This window comes from Oncorhynchus gorbuscha, linkage group LG08, assembly GCF_021184085.1.
Source record: "Oncorhynchus gorbuscha isolate QuinsamMale2020 ecotype Even-year linkage group LG08, OgorEven_v1.0, whole genome shotgun sequence".
NCBI classification, from domain to species: Eukaryota; Metazoa; Chordata; class Actinopteri; order Salmoniformes; family Salmonidae; genus Oncorhynchus; species Oncorhynchus gorbuscha.
Window position 1 is genome coordinate 18,517,295 of NC_060180.1, and position 17,597 is coordinate 18,534,891.

Below are 17,597 nucleotides of genomic sequence, written 5' to 3' on the forward strand. Positions count from 1 at the left end.
GATATATTCTTGAATACTGTAGAATTTTTTAATTTTTTTATTTTACCTTTATTTAACCAGGCAAGTCAGTTAAGAACATATTCTTATTTTCAATGACGGCCTGGGAACAGTGGGTTAACTGCCTGTTCAGGGGCAGAACGACAGATTTGTTTGTACCTTGTCAGCTCGGGGGGTTTGAACTCACAACCTTCCGGTTACTAGTCCAACGCTCTAACCACTAGGCTACGCTGCCGCCCCAGAATGGGGAACTCAACTACAAAATACTATTCTCCCATTTCTTTAACCATTGCCCCCACCCACAAGGTGTATAAACAACAATAAGAATAAAATAAGATGTGAATAACATAAATCAAGCAACTAATTAGCACATGTAGGACAGTATGCAAGTGTGTGTGCATGGTATTTGGTATTTGCAAATGCAGCAGCTACTCTTCCTGGGGTCCCCACAAAACATAATACAGATCATTAGGCAAGAACATAACTACATATATATATTTTTAAAGGCTCACGTAGCCTACACAAACTATCTAGGTCAAATAAAGGAGGCGTTGTGCCGCGAGATGTTTCTTAATCTCTTTTTTAAAACCAGGTCGGCTGTTTATTTGAGCAATATGAGATGGAAGTTCCATGCAATAAGGGCGTTATATAATACTGTACGTTTTCTTGAATTGGTTCTGGATTTGGAGACTACAAAAAGACCCCTTGCGGCATGTCTTTTAAAAAAACTGTGCATGGACTTTGCAGATGTATTTCTCACATGTGCAGCACATAGCATTTTACAGTCCTTCTTTGGGGGGGCAGAATTGGCATCTCCTCCTCTTGCCTGCCCCAGCTGTAGCCTCCGGTGGATCAGGACAAGATCACAAACGCTGCAGAGGCTGCTGTACGGGGGAGGCACTCCCTTCTTTGAATGTGTGGGGTTACATGTGCCTTTCCCAGCTGCTCCAGGAACACACTCCTCTTGTTCCCACTTATCAGGCATCCAGGTAGGGTTGATCTTGTTCATATCACAAAGGCATTGTATGGAGGACACATCAATGATGTTATGGAAGAAGACCAGGGGCCAGCAGGCAGTCATCCTCCTGCAACTGTAAGTTCCAATCACCTTGTCCAGGTTGTCCACACCTTTGTTGTGGTTGTAGTCCAGGATGATGGCTGACTTCCTGTCCTTATGATCACTGATCTCAGCCGTTTAGTGCAGTGTGCTCAGGAGGACCACATTCTTGTTCCTCTTTGGGAGGTAAGAAACTAGAGTGGTGGTCAACATTGCTCATCACATCAGACCTATGATAAAATGGAAACTGGTGGATGGCTTCGAGGCTAAATAAATTATTCTTCACCTGGCGGGAGAGATTGGGAAACTGCAGTACCAGGGAGAGAAGATCAGCATCTACCCTATTTGGAGCATTTCTCCAATTCTTCTCTGCAGATCCTCAAGCTCAGGCTGGATGGGGAGCGGTGCTGCACAGCTATTTTCAGGTGTCTCTAGAGCTGTTCAAAATCAGGTTCAAGTTCGGGCTCTGGCTGGGCCACTCAAGGACATTGAGACTTGTCCCAAAAAACATCCTCACAGCACCATGCTTCACCATAGGGATGGTGCCAGGTTTCCTCCAGACGTGACACTTGGCATTCAGGCCAAATAGATCAATCTTGTTTCTCACGGTCTGAGAGTCCTTTAGGTGTCTTGTGGCAAATTCCAAGCGGGATGTCATGTGCCTTTTCCTGAGGAGTGGCTTCCATCTGGCCACTACCATAAAAGGCCTGATTGGTAGAGTGCTGCAGAGATGGTTGTCCTTCTGGAAGGTTCTCCCATATCCACAGAGGAACACTGGCGCTCTGTCAGAGTGATCAACTGTTTCTTGGTCACTTCCCTGACCAAGGCCCTCCCACCCACATTTTCATTTTTTTTAGTAATACATTTAGAATAAGGCTGTAACAAAATGTGGAAAAGGGAAGGGGTCTGAATACTTTGCAAATGCACTGTAGGTGTGGGGTATAGAGAGGGTCGTCATTCAAAAATAATGTTAAACACAATTATTGCACACAGTGACTTAAGCCAATTTTTACTCCTGAAATTTAGGCTTGCCATAACATTTTGTAAAAAAAATTCAAAACATAATTCCACTGACATTGTGTGTAGGCCAGTGACAAAAAAAAAAAAATCTCCATTTTATATTCAGACAGTAACAAAATGTGGAAAGTCAAAAAGGTGGGAATACTTTGAAGGCACTGTACTTCAGTAAAAAAAAAGAGTCTATGTTGAAATATGAGAAATAAATGGAATACCTACATAAAGATGAGATCCTCCTCTCTCCAACCATTACAACAGTAGCTGCTTTCAAAACAGGGTTTGCCCATGTTTGTATTTTGGGTTAGGGCAGACACCTTCATGCAGGAATCAGGATATGAATGTATTTTGGGTTAGGGCAGACACCTTCATGCAGGAATCAGGATATGAATGTATTTTGGGTTAGGGCAGACACCTTCATGCAGGAATCAGGATATTAATGTATTTTGGGTTAGGGCAGACACCTTCATGCAGGAATCAGGATATTAATGTATTTTGGGTTAGGGCAGACACCTTCATGCAGGAATCAGGATATTAATGTATTTTGGGTTAGGGCAGACATCTTCATGCAGGAATCAGGATATTAATGTATTTTGGGTTAGGGCAGACACCTTCATGCAGAAATCAGGATATTAATGCAGTTTAGCTTACAGTTTGACCAAATTATGAGTTTTAGCCACCCTCCAAATACAACAAATGTTTTGACAGAAGTGTCCAGCTAGAATTTGCAGCTTACAATTAAAAATTGAACTCGCACAGCCGAGTCAAAGTGTTGCATAATTATAATTAAATGGTTGCACAATGGAGCCCTGCCTTATAGTCAGCAACCTGGCAGTGTGGTGCCAGGAAAACAACCTCTCCCTCAACATCAAAAAGACCAAGGAGCTCATCGTGGACTACAGGAAACGTGGGGGAGAACACGCCCCCATCCACATTGATGGGGCTGCGGATCGAGAACTTCATGTTCCTCGGTGTCCAAATCACTAAGGACTTAAAATGGTCCACTCATATGATAGTTGAAAGCTTTGGCATGGGCCCTCAAATCTTCAAAAAGTTCTACAGCTGCACCATTGAGAGCATCATGACTGGCTGCATCACTGCTTGGTATGGCAACAGTCCCTCCCTCGATCGCATGGCGCTACAGAAGGTGGTACGAACAGTCCAGTACATCAGAGGCCGAGCTCCTTGCCATCCAGGACCTCTATATCAGGCAGGAAGGCCCGGAAAATCATTGAAGACTCCAGCCACCGAAGCCTTAGATGTTCTGTCTGCAACCGCAGGGCAAGCGATACCAGTGCATAAAGTCTGACAGTAACAGGCTCCTGATCAGCTTCTATCCCCAAGCAATAAGACTGCTAAATAGCTAACAGAATGGCTACACGGACGGACTGAGTTGACCCTTGTATTTTATACGGTCTCCGCACACAGGATTCTACACACACATTTATGCTAATGCTACTCTATCATACATCCTTTTGCCAAGTTACCTTAACCCCCCCCCCTCACTTAAATATCCCTGCACATTGTAAATATGGTATTGGAACTGACCCTGTACATAGCTTCTTACTTTCATGTGTTAATATTTCATATTTGTATTTCTTGTTTTTGTTATACCTTATTTTTACTGCATTTTTGCTGCATTGATATTGATTACTGCATTGTTGGGTTTGGAGCAAGAAAGGAATTTCACTGGATTTGTGCAGGTGACATGAACTTGAAACTATAATAGTCATTTCATACGTACAGCCACCCACAAAGACTGAGAAATTAACAATGCTTCGAGTAACTAGCCTTTGCAACCATGCCAGACCATTTTTGATGCTCTTGAATGAACACAGGACAGGACTTGATTTCCCTCTGTGAGCCCATACAAATCACAGGCAAATCACAAAAAGGCAAAAACAACAGATATCTCGACCAGAGAACTAAGCAAATTACATTTAATTTTACACAACACAAATTGAAACCATATCCTCTCCACATCTTTCTCTTGCACTCAGCTACATGGGGGGATATAACTAAAACATAGCCTGTGTTTTGTTTTCCTGGAAGCGCAAATAAAAGCCACACCTCAAAACAGTGCTCAGTCTGCACTAAACAGCCTGGAGGGGTAGGTTGGGACACCCACTGTCTAAATCAAACCATTGTGGGCTGCTGCATACACAGTTGAGTCATACAGGTTCTCGTTAAAAAAAAAAAAGAAGCATCCTTAGTCTTCTCCTCTGAGACCCGGAAATCAGTAAGTGGTAGAGGAGGGTGTCATTTCATGACTAGGCAAACAGAAATGTCCTCCCCGCCTACAGCCACCTTTCATTGAGGATACTCACTTGTATCCTACCGCAGAAGAGTTTAGAACTATGCCACATCCCCGAGTCAGTTTTGTTTCGTCACAGGAGAAAAACCATGCACATTTAAAAGCAATAGTCTACTTATTGTTTCATCTATAAAATGTATTGCATAACTAACTGAAATTGTTTTGATCATTTTACACATTTATTTTGGGACCGAGCCGTATAAACGTCATTATTTTGGGACCCAGCCCTGTAAACGTTATTTCCCTAATGACACGTGAGTGGAGAAGGACTGTCTCATTTCAAGCAAGAGGAAGTGAGAGAGGACGGAGGAGAGGCCATAAAACGCAAGCAGTAAAATTAGATTTTTTTTTAAATATTTTTTTTTAAATCTTATGGAACAGCGGGGACTGTGAAGTAACAAACATTGGCACAGACACACACGATAACATACGCACTATACATACACATGGATTTAGTACTGTAGATATGTTTTAGTGGTGGAGTAGGGGCTGAGGACACAGTGTGTTGTGAAATCTGTGAATGTTTTAAAAGTGTATAAACTGCATTAATTTTGCTGGACCCCAGGAAGAGTAGCTGCTGCTTTTGCAGCAGCTAATGGGGATCCATAATAAATACAAATATAACAAGTGCCAGAATCAGATACAATAACTGCTAAAATGATGACTTGGGCAATCTCTCTCCAGTTTTGATCATTTATTTTCCTCAGTTCACCCATCATGTTGTTTTGCTGACTTGGACATCTGTGATGGGTAGAACTCTTACCTCTTTTCGCCCTTGTGAAAAGTCCACTTAATCTATTAGAAGCAAGGTGGAGCTACTACAATATCCATTACACCAAGGCTATTCAACTATATTCTAAGGGGGACATATGTTTTAAAAGTTAACTGCAGGGGTGCCAGACATTTGACATGCGATTATTCTTCTAAAGAACTGTATGAAAAATAACACATCATATAAAGCACTTAAAATGTTGCTAAAAGTAATTAGGTAATTTTAAAATCCTCTGAAAACAAAGTGTTACTTCAATTTTTGCCAGGGATTTCTTTCCTGATTTTCTTTTACACTTATCCATTCTTATACCTACGTAATTCTGTCAAATATACATGAAGTGGACTAGGGATTATCTCTAGTTTTCTCAATGTCTCGCTGACATTGGACATATAACAAGGAGAGAACAGAGGGGTGCAGGGCAACACTCACATTATCTTCTTGCCTACGAAGATGAGCACTTTGTCCTCAGGCTCCATGTTGTGGACGAAGTTAAAGAGATAGGCCTTCTTCTCCTCGTCTTGACAAAAGAGGACAGTCTGCTGCACTGTGTTCACAGCCTGAGAGAGTAAAGAGAAACCTACAGATTATTAGGTTGGGCAGGGACAAACATAAGTGCTGTTAATATTTTTTATTTAACTAGGCAAATCAGTTAAGAACAAATTCTTATTTACAATGACGGCCTACCAAAAGGCAAATTGCCTTTAAAAGCCACAATACATATAACTTGATCAGATTGAATCCCGGCCTAGGTCTTAACACATCCCACTCATTTCTTATTTATTTGGAATGAGCAGCAGAAGCATTCGCTCCACTCACAGCCAGGTCCAGAGTTCCCACATACACCATCATGGGGTTCTTCAGGTACGTCTTGGCCAATCGCCTCACTCCCGTGGGCCAGGTGGCACTGAATCAGCCAATCGGAGAATAGACATCAAGATGGGCAAAGATCAACAAAAGAATTGTAAGAGTTAAAATGCCTACCAAACAGATGAGCTCTATACACTGTGGATTGAACGTTGATACAGAGTTGTAGTCTGTCTGAAGTAACGGGGTGTTCGCATCTTAGGGTCCTTTTACCTGGTCATAATAGTCTGCCTGTCCGGACGGACATCCAGAAGAATTTTCATTATTTGAGGCTCAAAGCCCATGTCAAGCATCCTGTCTGCCTCATCTAGCACCTAACACACAAACCCCCAGTTACATACATGCTCACACGCTACCTACCAGCAATATACAAAGCCACGCACAAATAGTCACGCACATACACATTTTCACCACTGCCCCCCCACACATACACACACACACCAGGTAGGTGATGGAATGCAGGTTGATCAACTCGTTCATCTGCAGGTCGTTAAGCCGGCCAGGCGTAGCGATCACAATGTCTACTCCAGCTGAGATCACTTTGATCTGGGCCCTGCGGTCTCCACCTCCGTAGACACACACACTAAAGAGACAACACAGAGGGGGAAGCGCCACATGCAGACATCTCCCCTGTAGGTCATAGTATAGATGCGATCTCTTCATAAGTAGCGTTAGGTATGGTACCTCAATAAGCTAGTGTGTATTATAGTGTTAGTACAGTAGAATAAATGTGGCGCTTGTTAAAGCACTAGTATGATAATTCTAAACAGTGTTAGGAGCACGTATTGTACCATTTGAAGCCCTTGTAGCTGTACTTGTTGCACTCTGACTCAATCTGCAGAGCCAGCTCTCTAGTGGGAGTCAGAACAAGCATACCAGGGCCGTCCCGCTTATCACGTTTTCTGTGTAAACCATACAGGCACAAATGTAAAAAATGTCACACACCCACAAAATGTAAAGAATGCCTATCCCATTGTTTCTGAACTACACATGACCATTCGGGGTAAATCTTGGAATGAGCAACTGTGTGAAAGACGCGTGGCTAGAAGAAATACCAGTATGATGGTAAAAACTTACACAGGCTGGCCATCCATGTGAATGAAGCCAGGTAGAAGGTAGGCCAGTGTCTTTCCTGTGCCTGTCTGGGCGATCGCGATCAGGTCATCTCCTTTCAGCGACATGGGCCAGGCTTGAGACTAGGACAGGGGGACAACTGTCATGGGAATGACACTGACAACATGGGAGTTATAGTGCAACTGTGTATGGTACTAAGTATCAAATGTGGCATCCCAGTAGTGGGTTTATTGTTAGGGAAAACAAAATATTTTCTCACAATAAAGACCTTGTGAATGACAACAGAGGTGTAACAGAAACTCAGTGCATGCAGGCAGAAAGTTTCTGCATACTGAAACTAACTACAGACAACAGTAAGCTATGAGTCATCAAATTGCAGGCATAGGCATAGACCTCTGAAAAAATGTTGTTCAGTGAGCTTCAAAAGGGCGTTTCCCAATTACATCTTTCACATTTAAAATGTCAATATCAAGTATAACGAAATGCCTTTTTTTGCCAGCGCCAAAATGTCTAATGAATTATGTACACGTTCACTATTTCTCACAAATGTAAACACACTGGATTGGTGGAGGCATGGGATAGTTTCCAACAGATTTCTAATACCAGCCATTTCCTTTTAATTCAATCAGTGAAGGAAAGGGAACAAGTAAACACTGAGCAAGTAGAGAATTGGGAAGTATTATTTTCTAAATCTCTTCATCCATAGTGCTTTTCATTTCTATATTTTGCAGGAAATCAACTAATGTACCCATTAAGTTATTATAAATCATCAACTGTAATGTACCCATTAAGTTATTATAAATCATCAACTGTAATGTACCCATTAAGTTATTATAAATCATCAACTGTAATGTACCCATTAAGTTATTATAAATCATCAACTGTAATGTACCCATTAAGTTATTATAAATCATCAACTGTAATGTACCCATTAAGTTATTATAAATCATCAACTGTAATGTACCCATTAAGTTATTATAAATCATCAACTGTAATGTACCCATTAAGTTATTATAAATCATCAACTGTAATGTACCCATTAAGTTATTATAAATCATCAACTGTAATGTACCCATTAAGTTATTATAAATCATCAACTGTAATGTACCCATTAAGTTATTATAAATCATCAACTGTAATGTACCCATTAAGTTATTATAAATCAACTGTAATGTACCCATTAAGTTATTGTAAATCATCAACTGTAATGTACCCATTAAGTTATTGTAAATCATCAACTGTAATGTACCCATTAAGTTATTATAAATCATCAACTGTAATGTACCCATTAAGTTATTGTAAATCATCAACTGTAATGTACCCAATAAGTTATTGTACATCATCAACTAATGTACCCATTAAGTTATTGTACATCATCAACTAATGTACCCATTAAGTTATTGTAAATCAACTGTAATGTACCCATTAAGTTATTATAAATCATCAACTGTAATGTACCCATTAAGTTATTGTAAATCAGTTGTAATGTAGCCAACATTTTGTTGGGGTTAAATATGTCTTATATCTCCTAGATATAGGACAGATACTTCAAAACCTTATTAACTGACTGTATTTTTGCCATTTATGAATGTGTTATTCAATGCGTTTCTATGGGCTTTAGTAGTAAAGGTCATATTTATTTTGATAACTAAAGTGGTACTACAATATAATGGCGAAATGATGCATGGTATGAACATCTTAAGTGAATTCTATATGTTAGCTTGGTTGAACCGCTCCCATCATGCTCCAACTTGAAGGGCATGGAGTGAGTGCACTATATTGGTCAGTTCAATTTGGAGTGTATTGCTCATCTAAATTGGTCAGTGAAACTCACTCAAGTCTTTGCTCAGAGACGGTCAAAAGTTGTATACAAACAGTAAGGTTTTGGAAGGGAGGTTGGACTCTGACTCAATAAGGACCTGGATAGGAGTTGGCTTGGCGAAGCCAACTGACTCAATAAGGACCTGGATAGGAGTTGGCTTGGAGAAGCCGACTGACACAATAAGGACCTGGATAGGAGTTGGCTTGGCGAAGCCGACTGACTCAATAAGGACCTGGATAGGAGTTGGCTTGGCGAAGCCGACTCTGACAATATTCTCCATGATCCCAGGATAGTGCAGGAAGGCTTCGTCGAACGTGACCACAGGGTTGGGAAAAGGACGCTTCTTCCCTTCTCCCTCCTTCAGGTCATCCACAAAGATATCGTTATTCGCTTTCCTACGGGAAGAGAGGGTGGAATTGGTCAGGAATCTAGTTACTTTGCTTGCATGTAGGTTAGTACAAAACCAAAGTCGACTGAGAAGAGTTGAGAACATATTACTGAGCAGAAAAAATAAAAATTGAACTCAGAAAGTGGATAAACAGCATCCTCTGCTGGACAAGAAATATACCTCCATCGAGACAAAAATTGGTCCCCAACTAACCTCCATGCCTTTACTTCCTCTTCACACCGACTGGCTACAATCTCTGACTCAAAGTAGAAATCCTTCTTCAGGGGTGGGAGATCTGCAGGGATCCAAAATCAAAATGTTCTATTCAGCCACTAAGAACTATCAATCAGAACACTGTCATGTAAGAACACGGGAGAATCAAGTGTAGGAACAGTTGTCAATCAACAGCGATGCAGTCCCGGTCTGTGTTGTGCATGCATCTCCCCCACTCACCCTGCCACTTCATCTCCTCGTATTTGTGCCGGTTGGCCCTCATGGAGACCCAGTCGATGGCCTGTGGAGGACTGTCCTCCAGAGACGCCTGCAGGGCTGCAGCTGACCAGATGGAGCCGCTCCTGCCTCCGTCACCAGCACCCCCAAATTTTCCATCACACCCAGGTTCTGAGAGATAATGCAATACACAAAGAAACTCAGTCTGATGAACTAGTAGTCTCGTTCACTAGATGAGTCCACCGGACAATACTGGAGGCCCGTTATCGCAGGGAAAGCCTTCATGGAAAGCAGACAATGAAAAGCTTCAGAGAACTCTATACTGTAAGAACAATAACTTGATACAGCAAAATATGTGATGTTAGTGAAATTTAAAAAACGCAACAGGGCAATTCCACCAATTCCACCACTTTTTAACCTCATTTCCACATTTTGTAATATAACTTAATATTTTAACAAAGTTCTACCCGATGACATCAAAAGTTAAAACATTTTAAAAACAGTGATTTTCAAACACTATGAAATGTACTGTAACGTAGGGAAAAAGAAAATACCCTCCCTCTGGCTAGAAAAATCTCTGCAGGTTATGAAGATCACCGTTTTGTTACTTTTAATCCTACCATGTGTTTATGTTTTAGGCCCTTTAGCTTTTTACATTTTAGTCATTTAGCAGTTAGTGCATCTTAAGATCTCTAGGTGAGACAACCACATGACATTTCTCCTCAATAAAGAAGTTAAATCAGCAAAGAGTGCTAGTAGGGGGTAAAAAGTAAAGTGCTAGTGTTCGGTCACAAAAGGCATTACAGTAAAAAAATATATATACAGTACCAGTCCAAAGTTTGGACACCTAGTCATTCAGGGTTTTCCTTTATTTGTACTATTTTCTACATTGTAGAATAATAGTGAAGACATCAAAACTATGAAATAACACACATGGAATCATGTAGTAACCAAAACAAGTGTTATCCAAATCAAAATATACTTTATATTTGAGGTTCTTCAAAGTAGCCACCCTTTGACTTGATGACAGCTTTGCACAGTCTTGGCATTCTCTCAACCAGCTTCATGAGGTAGTCACCTGGAATGCATTTCGGCGCCGACTGAGATGGCCGCCTCGCTTCGCGTTCCTAGGAAACTATGCAGTTTTTTGTTTTTTTACGTGTTATTTCTTACATTAGTACCCCAGGTCATCTTAGGTTTCATTACATACAGTCGAGAAGAACTACTGAATATAAGATCAGCGTCAACTCACCATCAGTACACCAAGAATATGTTTTCCGCGACCTGTGTTCTGCCTTACAAACAGGATCCTGTGGATCTGCCTCCCCAAGAAAAAAAAGCACATCGCTGCACCACTTCCCAGTATTCTTCTTGCCAATGTCCAGTCTCTCGACAACAAGGTTGATGAAATCCGAGCAAGGGTGGCATTCCAGAGGGACATCAGAGACTGCAACGTTCTCTGCTTTACGGAGACATGGCTTACTGGGAAAACGCTATCCAGGGCGGTGCAGCCAACGGGTTTCTCCACGCATCGCGCCGACAGAAACAAACATCTCTCTGGTAAGAAGAGTGGAGGGGCGTATGCCTCATGACTAACGGGACATGGTGTGATGAAGAAAACATACAGGAACTCAAATCCTTCTGTTCACCTGATTTAGAATTCCTCACAATCAAATGTAGACCGCATTATCTTCCAAGAGAATTCTCTTCGATTATAATCACAGCCGTATATATCCCCCCAAGCAGACACATCGATGGCTCTGAACGAACTTTATTTAACTCTTTGCAAACTGGAAAACATTTATCCGGAGGCTGCATTCATTGTAGCTGGGGATTTTAACAAAGCCAATCTGAAAACAAGACTCCCTAAATTTTATCAGCATATCGATTGCGCAACCAGGGGTGGTAAAACCTTGGATCATTGTTACTCTAACTTCCGCGACGCATATAAGGCCCTGCCCCGCCCCCTTTCGGAAAAGCTGACCACGACTCCATTTTGCTGATCCCTGCCTACAGACAGAAATTAAAACAAGAGGCTCCCACGCTGAGGTCTGTCCAACGCTGGTCAGAACAAGCTGACTCTACACTCCAAGACTGCTTCCATCACGTGGACTGGGACATGTTTCGTATTGCGTCAGATGGGAATATTGACGAATACGCTGATTCGGTGTGCGAGTTCATTAGAACGTGCGTCGAAGATGTCGTTCCCATAGCAACGATAAAAACATTCCCTAACCAGAAACCGTGGATTGATGGCAGCATTCGCGTGAAACTGAAAGCGCGAACCACTGCTTTTAATCAGGGCAAGGTGTCTGGCAACATGACTGAATACAAACAGTGCAGCTATTCCCTCCGTAAGGCTATCAAACAAGCTAAGCGTCAGTACAGAGACAAAGTGGAATCTCAATTCAATGGCTCAGACACAAGAGGCATGTGGCAGGGTCTACAGTCAATCACGGACTACAAGATGAAATCCAGCCCAGTCACGGACCAGGATGTCTTGCTCCCAGGCAGACTAAATAACTTTTTTGCCCGCTTTGAGGACAATACAGTGCCACTGACACGGCCTGCAACGGAAACATGCAGTCTCTCCTTCACTGCAGCCGAGGTGAGTAAGACATTTAAACGTGTTAACCCTCGCAAGGCTGCAGGCCCAGACGGCATCCCCAGCCGCGCCCTCAGAGCATGCGCAGACCAGCTGGCCGGTGTGTTTACGGACATATTCAATCAATCCCTATACCAGTCTGCTGTTCCCACATGCTTCAAGAGGGCCACCATTGTTCCTGTTCCCAAGAAAGCTAAGGTAACTGAGCTAAACGACTACCGCCCCGTAGCACTCACTTCCGTCATCATGAAGTGCTTTGAGAGACTAGTCAAGGACCATATCACCTCCACCCTACCTGACACCCTAGACCCACTCCAATTTGCTTACCACCCAAATAGGTCCACAGACGATGCAATCTCAACCACACTGCACACTGCCCTAACCCACCTGGACAAGAGGAATACCTATGTGAGAATGCTGTTCATCGACTACAGCTCGGCATTCAACACCATAGTACCCTCCAAGCTCGTCATCAAGCTCGAGACCCTGGGTCTCGACCCCGCCCTGTGCAACTGGGTACTGGACTTCCTGACGGGCCGCCCCCAGGTGGTGAGGGTAGGCAACAACATCTCCTCCCCGCTGATCCTCAACACGGGGCCCCACAAGGGTGCGTTCTGAGCCCTCTCCTGTACTCCCTGTTCACCCACGACTGCGTGGCCACGCACGCCTCCAACTCAATCATCAAGTTTGCGGACGACACAACAGTGGTAGGCTTGATTACCAACAACGACGAGACGGCCTACAGGGAGGAGGTGAGGGCCCTTGGAGTGTGGTGTCAGGAAAATAACCTCACACTCAACGTCAACAAAACTAAGGAGATGATTGTGGACTTCAGGAAACAGCAGAGGGAACACCCCCTATCCACATCGATGGAACAGTAGTGGAGAGGGTAGCTAGTTTTAAGTTCCTCGGCATACACATCACAGACAAACTGAATTGGTCCACTCACACTGACAGCGTCGTGAAGAAGGCGCAGCAGCGCCTATTCAACCTCAGGAGGCTGAAAAAATTCGGCTTGTCACCAAAAGCACTCACAAACTTCTACAGATGCACAATCGAGAGCATCCTGGCGGGCTGTATCACCGCCTGGTACGGCAACTGCTCCGCCCTCAACCGTAAGGCTCTCCAGAGGGTAGTGAGGACTGCACAACGCATCACCGGGGGCAAACTACCTGCCCTCCAGGACACCTACACCACCCGTTGTTACAGGAAGGCCATAAAGATCATCAAGGACATCAACCACCCGAACCACTGCCTGTTCACCCCGCTATCATCCAGAAGGCGAGGTCAGTACAGGTGCATCAAAGCTGGGACCGAGAGACTGAAAAACAGCTTCTATCTCAAGGCCATCAGACTGTTAAATAGCCACCACTAACATTGAGTGGCTGCAGCCAACACACTGACACTGACCCAACTCCAGCCATTTTAATAATGGGAATTGATGGAAATGATGTAAATATATCACTAGCCACTTTAAACAATGCTACCTTATATAATGTTACTTACCCTACATTATTCATCTCATATGCATATGTATATACTGTACTCTACAACATCGACTGCATCCTTATGTAACACATGTATCACTAGCCACTTTAACTATGCCACTTTGTTTACTTTGTCTACACACTCATCTCATATGTATATACTGTACTCGATACCATCTACTGTATGCTGCTCTGTACCATCACTCATTCATATATCCTTATGTACATGTTCCTTATCCCCTTACACTGTGTATAAGACAGTAGTTTTGGAATTGTTAGTTAGATTACTTGTTGGTTATCACTGCATTGTCGGAACTAGAAGCACAAGCATTTCGCACACTCGCATTAACATCTGCTAACCATGTGTATGTGACAAATAAAATTTGATTTGATTTGAATTAATAGGTATGCCTTGTTAAAAGTACATTTGTGGAATTTCTTTCCTTTTTAATTAACCTAATGCATATTCTTGATACCATTCGAAAGGAAACACTTACGTTTGTGGCAATGTGAAATGAATGTAGGAGACTACAACACCACATTAGATCTGGTAAACGATAATACAAAACAACAAAAAAAAACATGTAAAATAAAATAAAATTGTACCATCATTTTTTAAATGCAAGAGAAAGGCCATAATGTATTATTCAAGCCCAGGCGCAATTTATATTTTGGCCACTGTGGCTGCAGTGTATGTGCAAAGTTTTAGACTGACCCAATGAACCACTGCCCAAATGGTTTATTAATAACTTTAGGTTCATAACTGCACACTCCCCCCAAAAATAGCACGGTATTATTTCACTGTAATAACTACTATAAATTGGACAGTGCAGTTAAATTACCAACAATTAAAGCTTTCTGACAATATCAGATGCTAATCGCATTAGTCTACGTAAGCTCAACCATCCCGAGGGGGACCCACCAATCCTGTAGAGGTTGTGTTTGAGCCCATCACTTGTGTTGTGATAAGGTAGGGTTGGTATACAGAAGATAGTATTTTACCAAATAGCCCTAAGTCCATATTTTGTCAAGAACAGCTCAAATAAGCAAAGAGAAACAGTCCATCATTACTTTAAGACATTCAAGGACTTTGAAACTTTCAATTGCAGTCGCAAAAACCATCAAGCACTATGATGAAACTGGCTACTCATGAGGACCGCCAAAGGAAAGGAAGACCCAGAGTTACCTCTGCTGCAGAGGATAAGTTCATTACAGTTACCAGCCTCAGAAATTGGCATACCAAATAAATGCTAAAGAGTTCTAGAAAACGACATCTCAAAACCAACTGTTCAGTGGAGACTGCTTGAAATCAGCCCTTCATGGTTGAATTGCTGCAAAGAAAAGACTACTAAAAGGACACCAATAATAAGAAGAGACTTGCTTGGGCAGGGAAACACTAGCAATGGACATTAGACCAGTGGAAATCTGTCCATTGGTCTGATGAGACCAAATTTGAGATTTTTGATTCCATCTGTCGTGTCTTTGTGAGACGCAGAGTAGGTGAACAGATGATCTCCGCGTGTGTGGTTCCCACCGTGAAGCATGGAGGTGGTGGTGTGATGGTGCTTTGCTGAGGACTGATTTATTTAGAATTCAAGGCACACTTAACCAGCATGGCTACCACAGCGATACACCATCCCATCTGGTTTGCTCTTAGTGGGACCATCATTTGTTTTTCAACAGGACAATGACCCAACACACCTCCAGGTTGTGTAAGGATTATTTGACCAAGGAGTGATGCATCAGATGACATGGCCTCCACAATCAACCAACCTCAAGCCAATTGAGATGGTTGGGGTTGAGTTGGACCGCAGAATGAAGGAAAAGCATCCAACAAGTGTTCAGCATATGTGGGAACTCCTTCAAGACTGTTGGAAAAGCATTCCAGGTGAAACTGGTTGAGAGAATGCAGAGAGTGTGCAAAGCTGTCATAATAATAATAATAATAATAATAAATGCCATTTAGCAGACGCTTTTATCCAAAGCAACTTACAGTCATGTGTGCATACATTCTACGTATGGGTGGTCCCATCAAGGCAAAGGGTGGCTACTTTGAAGAACCTCAAATATAAAGTACATTTTGATTTGGATAACACTTGTTTTGGTTACTACATGATTCCATGTGTATTATTTCATAGTTTTGATGTCTTCCTTCACTATCATTCCATAATATCAAAAATAGTCCAAATAAAAGAAAAACCTTTGAATGAGTAGGTGGACAAACATTTTGACTCGTACTCTGTGTGTGTGTGTGTGTGTGTGTGTGTGTGTGTGTGTGTGTGTGTGTGTGTGTGTGTGTGTGTGTGTGTGTGTGTGTGTGTGTGTGTGTGTGTGTATATACACACACACACACACACACACACACACACACACACACACACACACACACACACACACATATATATATTATTTATACATATTAATAATATACATGTTTTTATTTGTAACACGCCGGTTTCAAATATGTAGACACTGGTTTGGTGCTGAAGATAACGAATGAGGTCGAATGAAAAGTTGAAAAGTGGCATTTAAGACGAGATCAAAGTAAATGCAAAAAGCTATATAGTTGAAGAGGTCCTTCAAGAACACATACTCACCAGCCAGTTTATTAGGTACACGACCCCATTCACAAAAATGGATCACTCCTACAGACAGTGAGTTACGTGGCTGGCCATATAAAGCAGGCAGACAGGCATCCAGTTACTGTTTGATTGAACGTTAGAAGGGGCAAATCAAGTGACCTAAGCGACTGGTATGATCGTAGATAACAGGCTCACCGGATCCAGTATGTCAAACTAACGTCCTTCTGGCCTTTTCACACATACGACAGTGTCTAGGGTTTACCGAGAACGGTGCAACTAACAAAAAACATCTAGTAGGTAACATTCCTGTGGGCGAAAACAGCTTGTTGATGAGAGGTCAAAGGTGAATGGAAAGAATAGTGCAAGCCAACAGGCAGGCCACAAACAGTCAAATAACAGCGCAGTGTAACAATGGTGTGCAGAATGGCATCTCAGAAGGCACAACTCGTTGATCCTTGTCACGGATGGGCTATTGCAGCAAACGACCACACTGGGTTCCCACTCTTACAACTAAGAACAAGAAGAAGCGGCTCCAATGGGCATGCAATCAGCAACACTGGACAATTGAGGAGTGGAAAAACATTGCCTGGAACACGAGAGTTAAGTTTAATTGAGTGGCATGAGCAGTTCTCAGACCTCAATCAAATATATAGCATTTTTGGGATTAGATGGAACAGGCTGTTTGCAGCATGAATGTACCGCCGTCCAATCTGCAGTTTACAGTACCACACTCAGTGCTCTCTCCCTTTCCTATTGGTTTAAGTGTGTTTTACCTCTGCGGAATCCCCCAGGGCCACTGTCTCCGGCTACCAACTCCTCGATCATCTCTCGGGCCTTCTGTTGAACCTTGCTGCTCCCGAAGATATGCACCTCACCCTCATAGTCCCCCTTGCTGATCTACAACACAAACACACGTAGGGAGGTTAACTCTACGGGGGGAGGGCAATTGATTAGCTGCAGTGTAGAAAATTGTTCTTTGAACTGTCTTCAAAGTTGTTTCAGCAGTTGGCAAAATTAGCACGACACAAGTTGAATTAAATGTAAAAGGGTTTAAAAATAAAACAACTTGGTTTAAGCTCAGTGCTCCATTGACATTTCACAGAGTTTCAAATATTTCTCTCAAAAACAAGTGTAAAACAGGACATTTCAAATCAAATTAATATAAAAAGCG

The 17,597-nt window shown here is 42.3% G+C and overlaps 1 protein-coding gene across 3 annotated transcripts in view; it reads right to left on the minus strand.

Moving 5' to 3' along the window:
- The window catches only part of ddx43 (DEAD (Asp-Glu-Ala-Asp) box polypeptide 43), a 41,190-nt gene that overhangs the window by 9,474 nt on the left and 14,119 nt on the right, over positions 1 to 17,597 (minus strand). For 2 of the 3 annotated variants that reach the window (XM_046358680.1, XM_046358681.1), the window contains exons 3-12: positions 17,200 to 17,323; positions 9,756 to 9,923; positions 9,516 to 9,597; positions 9,102 to 9,309; positions 7,096 to 7,214; positions 6,810 to 6,920; positions 6,460 to 6,601; positions 6,232 to 6,332; positions 5,971 to 6,058; positions 5,584 to 5,711 (exon numbers count right to left, since the gene is read on the minus strand). In XM_046358680.1, coding sequence (XP_046214636.1) covers positions 5,584 to 5,711; positions 5,971 to 6,058; positions 6,232 to 6,332; positions 6,460 to 6,601; positions 6,810 to 6,920; positions 7,096 to 7,214; positions 9,102 to 9,309; positions 9,516 to 9,597; positions 9,756 to 9,923; positions 17,200 to 17,323 — 1,271 coding nt within the window. The remainder of the gene's footprint in view (positions 1 to 5,583; positions 5,712 to 5,970; positions 6,059 to 6,231; positions 6,333 to 6,459; positions 6,602 to 6,809; positions 6,921 to 7,095; positions 7,215 to 9,101; positions 9,310 to 9,515; positions 9,598 to 9,755; positions 9,924 to 17,199; positions 17,324 to 17,597) is intronic. The other variant, XM_046358682.1, reaches the window with a different exon arrangement.